Source organism: Octodon degus, unplaced genomic scaffold, assembly GCF_000260255.1.
Source record: "Octodon degus isolate 3935 unplaced genomic scaffold, OctDeg1.0 scaffold00163, whole genome shotgun sequence".
In the NCBI taxonomy this organism is placed as follows: Eukaryota; Metazoa; Chordata; class Mammalia; order Rodentia; family Octodontidae; genus Octodon; species Octodon degus.
This window is the reverse complement of record NW_004524739.1, coordinates 1878035-1883251: the sequence shown is the minus strand read 5'-3', so window position 1 is coordinate 1883251 and position 5217 is coordinate 1878035. Positions and strand designations below refer to the sequence as shown.

Here is a 5217-nt window from a genome sequence, read left to right as displayed (position 1 = left end):
AAAAAAAAAAAAAAAAAATTCCAGCACTCAGAAGGCTGAGGCAGGAGAGTCCCAGTGAATTTGAGTTACATAGTGAACTCAAGGCCAGCTTGAATTACAAAGCCAGACCCTGTGTCAAAAAGACAATTTAGATCCTGTAGCTCTGAAAGGTACAGGAAATTGACTATCTATAAGACTATGGTAGTCTTATACTAACAATAATCTAAAAATGATCTTTTTCCTTAAATAAAAATGAGAGATGGAAAAACTACAAATGCCCTAAGATTTTTGTACTTCTACTATTTTTCTGAATTAGTATTACTATTCATTTCTTATCTCATTTCTATCCTGGCCTTTTTATTTGATCCTAAAGACCTTATATATAGTTGGAACAGGTATACGTCAAAAGCACAGTTACCACTGAAGACTAATGAAAATTTCTCACATTTGTACAGTGTCCTGTAATGCACAAAGTCCTTGTACGTGTATGTGACTTACATCATCCTTGTGACAGCTCTGTGAGGTGGGTGGGAATAGCCTGGGGAGGAAGGGGTATGGATGGGCAAAAGCTTCCAAAGCAAGCTGGGTTAACCTGCTGCCTTCCTTCTCTTTCAGCACAACATGCCTTTTTGGAGGATCACAAACCACGGAGACCTAGTGTCCCTTCACCAGGCTTTGGAGCTTGATTTTCTGTAAGAACTGGAATGAAGAGCCCTCCTCCTGAGCTCCTTTTTACTCCTGAAGGGAGCCAGAGGCCAAATCCAACTGGGAACTTGAACTCTGTCCCCTCCTTTTCTGTGTTCCTCTCCCCCACCCCTCCCCCCACTTCTTTCCATAGAATGCTGGCGAGAACACAATCAGAATCAACAGCTACAATTTTTGCTAAGAGTGAACCACAGCCCGGTGTTCATCCTTGTACAGATGCAGGAAACATTTGGATAGAGACAACAGTAGACTTACTGCAACTACAGTGCTTTTAATTCTTCTGTGTTTTGTTTCCGAAAAATGAAGAAAAAGAAAAGGCAGTTCGTAGGGCAGAGTCGGACTCCTAAGTCTGTGGCCAGTCTGAGCGCCCTTAACTGATGGGGGTAGGGAAATGCAGCAGAGTTTTATAAGAATATCTCCTGTCTCCTGCAGTCTTTTAACTCCTTAGCTATAGAATTTTTCCAAGGAATGTGTATGTTATTTTTATAGGTAAGGGTCTGGTCTTTGAAGCAAGTTTTCTCCATCTTTCTGTTTCTAGCAAGAAAAGGATATAGAAAGTTTCTGTGGAAATAGTAAGTGAAATATGGGAAATACCTCTCTGTGGCTGCAGCACCTCCTTAGCTGTTCAGTAGTCTGCTTTCTTGAATGTTCCCTTCTGCCTGTGGGGCACTGGACACTGATGACCTTCAGGCTTTGGCTGTTCCTAAAAGCCTTAGTCTTCTTGCTAGGCCCTCTTCCTCTTTAACTAAACAGTACACCCCTGGAGACTCCTTTAAATTCTAAGCTTTCTGCATGACTCTTAATTCAGAGACTTATGTCTCAAGAGGCTTCACCTCCAAACCAGGAAGAAGAGACTGGGACTTCTTAGGAATTTCAGCATTTTTGGCTCTCCAAGTCAGGAAGATTCCACTTATTCCTCCTGCAGAGAAGCACCTTCCCCACCAGACACCCTGTAGTAGATGCTGCCTTCTGACCTCGTAGGCAGCTCTAGCTACTCCCTGCCCAACAAGTAAAATAAAGTCCAAGAACAGGCTTCTCACCACTCCCTTTGAAAAAGCCCTTTGGCCACATGTGGGTATCCCAGGCATCTGTTTACCCAGATCTCTGCCTGGAAGGGAGTACAAATTGCTCTAATCAAAACCGTTTCCCGGGGCTGCTGAGATGGCTCAGTGGTCTAAAGCACCTAATTAGAACAAGCTTAGCAAAGCACAGCGACTGAGGTTCAATCCCCCAGCACCACATGCCAGCCAGCCCCGCCCCCTGGTGGGCTGAGCTGGCCACACACACACACACACACATACATAAATAAATAAATAAAATAAAATAAAAACCGTTTCCCATAGAATACTGTGCTCTTCAACTCCCATTCAGAAATGGGAATGGCAGGAATCTTTCCTGATTTAAATGAGTGCTTGCTCCCTTACTTTATGCCCCCTGGGAAGCTGGGTGGAGGCCTGGGTCCTAGTTGCAACCTGCTAGCCAGCCTGTGTGCTGGTTGCCCCATCCCTCCAGGACCTACACAGGCTGCTATGTAAGCACCTTGCAGATGCAGTCTCGGCCCTCAGCAAGAACAAGCACCTTGACCAACCCCTGCTCTGCTTATCCCCCAGAGAGGTGGCTGCAATGGGCCAAGCCAGATCACCCATATCGTGACAGAGGCTGTGAGACATTCCTTTCAGAGATGAAGGGAAATTGTTTCATGACTAACGGTTTAAGGGGAAAGTCTAGGGAAAGAGCTGAAGTTGGCATGCGTCATTTGGTCACCTCTTTGGCCATGTTTCCAAGTGAGGTGAGAGGGGAGTGTGAGGCAGACCCACTGGGGCTGTGCAGCCCAGCTGCCCTGATACTGTCCTGCCTTGCCTGATGGTCTGTCTTAGCTCTGGATGGACTTGACTTTCATGCCACAGATCTGCTCCCATTGCCAATATCACTGTTTCTTACCCTGGACAAAGGCCACATGTTGGTGCTGGGCTCTGGGCATGAGAGACGGTGAGCTGACACCCCACAGGTGCATGGCATGCATGCACACACATTCCCCACCTGTGGCAGGCTCTTCATTAAAATTTGACTTGGACTCCTGTTCAGTGGCCTTTTTCCTCTTACCCTGACTTCTCACTTAGATCTTTTTTTTTTCCTTTTTTTTTTTTTCCAACTTTTTGAACTTGGCTAGGAGAGGTGAGGAGGCTCTAAGAGCAGCCTGTGCTCCATTCCAGCAGCTGCCACCCTTGATCAGAATATAGACAGCAAGAGCTTCCTGGCTGTGTCCAAGGAGTCTGTCCAGGAAACACTGCCCTCACCACCTTCTCACTGGCAGACACCTAGAAGGAAGATGAGTGAGTAGTATCAAGAGCTGTTGGAAGCTGCAGCCAAGGGTACTGTGGGTCTTTTCAGCAAGAAGAGGCCCCTTTTCTGGAACTAGTGTCTATGAAACTGGCCAGACAAGTCCTTCCTCAGCCCTGTAACGTGGTTCCTGAGGATGGTCTGGACATCTCATGGCCAGGGCTATCTGTAGTGTTTCTGGAGGTATCATATGTGTCCTTGGATAAGAGGTGGCTTGACTTTCGAATGTAAAATTGTGCCTTAGCATCACCCTGTTCCATACCCCTGGGCAGCTGGTGGTGACCGGGAGAGTGGACCCCTCCTCCACACTTAGGTGCCTGTTTAGGCTTTTGTTTGCTTGGAAGGCTCCTGTCTTATGCTCTGCAAGTTGGAAGGCAAAACTAGTGTTTCAAGAGACTCTTGCCATAGTGTTTGCAGTTTACACAAACTCAGCTTCACAGGTAAGATCTCATTGGCAAACTCCAGCTGCAGAGCATGGAGCTGGGACAGTTACTACCTTGAGCAAGTGTGGAGCAGGGCATGGCAGCTTCCTCTTGGAGGAGCCATGATTTAGACCAGGGCATGAGAGCTGGGCCTTCTCTTGCACTCCACACCAAGGGGTGCAGTTGGCCCCTCTTGAGCGCTACACACCTTAACCACAAGAGGGAAGACTTGGTTGTGTCCCAGTCCCACCAGCACGCTGTCCCTTCCCCTGCTCTGCGCCAGCTCCAGCAAGCAAGCTTCTGTAGCGAGTTCCTCATGCACTGATGGAGCCATCCCGGGAAGGACAACTTCTCCAGACATGACTCCCTCTGGACTTTAGGTGCCGCTGTTGGCAGGAAAATGCATTGATTGGGTTGGATATATTTATGACTGCGGGCATTCGTGGCTGTAGAATCCTTGACCATAAAGTTATATGTAATGGGAACTATCTTATAAACTTGAAAAAAATAAAATTTTTATTTTCTATAGTTTTTTTTTTCCTGTTGTCTTTTCTGAATGGCTTACCTCACTTGCCAACCCATACAGAGTTCTAATCAAAGGCTTCCTAAAGATTGTGAAGTTTTTTAGAAAGATGTTAGCCCTTCAATAACTGGGCCATTAGCTTCACCAAAAGTAAGAGCCATTGAGTCTAAAAATAAATGGGCAAAGAAGTGTTTAAATAATTTGCAAGGGAACATTTATTTCTGAAATGTTTTCTAAGAGATTGCTTTTTAAGGTTTAGAACTGGAGTAAGATTTCATTTGCTGTCAAATGTGCTGAACTTTAATATTAAAGAGAAGTTCATGCTTGCTGAACTTAAATCACAAAAGCAATAAACTGACAAATTGATATCAAATCTCCTTTGATTGGGCCTGATTTCACTGTCACATCAACTACTTTCTATGAGACAATGAAAATGGAACATGGGGGCTATTTTTTAGTGCTTCCAACATTCTTTCCCTGGATGACTTAAGCCACCAGTGGTGACCCCAGCATCCACTCCTTATCCCATTTGTAGGCCACAGGCTGCCATCACTGCTGATGTGGCGCTCATGCTGAGGCTATTTCTCAGCGAGGCTTCCCTGGACATTCTATGGAGCTGTCACTCCCAACATGAAAACACCTCACCTTCTAGCACATCACACCATCTGCTACACAGAATGTTTACTCATGCCGTTTTCTGTCTCCATTATAAAAAGGGGGTAACAACTATCATGAATCTCTTCACAGTGCTGAAGCCTTTTCCTTCTCCAGCACTCCTTCCCTATTTTTCTTCAAACCATAGACCTGAGCTGGAAAACATACAACCTTCCTGGAACCATTGCTTCATCACAATACCACAGACCACCTTGCCACTGACTTCATGATGCTCCTGAGAGGCTATCAGGGCTTGTGTCTAGATGTACAAGCCCTAATAATCTGTGAGCTTCATGTACTCACAGGGTTTTGGGGGGCTCAATCTAAGACGTGTGAATGTGACTAGGGGTGTAATATGGATTAAGGGTATGGTAACTGGATTAGCCCACTGACTGGCTAGTGTCTGCGTGCAGTTATGAGCAGACCTAACTGGATGTGAGTGGCACCACCTAAAGCCTTATGGTAGCCTGGATGGGATAAAAAGGAAAGGGAGACTTGCTTTGCTGCTGCTGCTTCACTGCCTCCTGCCTGCTGTACTGTGGGCGGTTTTGTCCTATGGACTGAAACCTCTATAAACTGTGAACCAAAATAAAC

The 5217-nt window shown here is 45.8% G+C and overlaps 1 protein-coding gene across 6 annotated transcripts in view; it reads left to right on the top strand.

Annotated features, from left to right (window-relative positions):
- Eya3 (EYA transcriptional coactivator and phosphatase 3) overlaps window positions 1-1826 on the top strand; it is a 104857-nt gene extending 103031 nt beyond the window's left edge. For 4 of the 6 annotated variants that reach the window (XM_004642878.2, XM_023702974.1, XM_023702975.1 and 1 more), the window contains one exon: window positions 595-1826. In XM_004642878.2, coding sequence (XP_004642935.1) covers window positions 595-675 — 81 coding nt within the window. In that variant the 3' untranslated portion in view covers window positions 676-1826. The remainder of the gene's footprint in view (window positions 1-594) is intronic. The other 2 variants (XR_002818407.1, XM_023702977.1) reach the window with 1 other exon arrangement.
- The last annotated feature ends 3391 nt before the right edge of the window (window positions 1827-5217 follow it).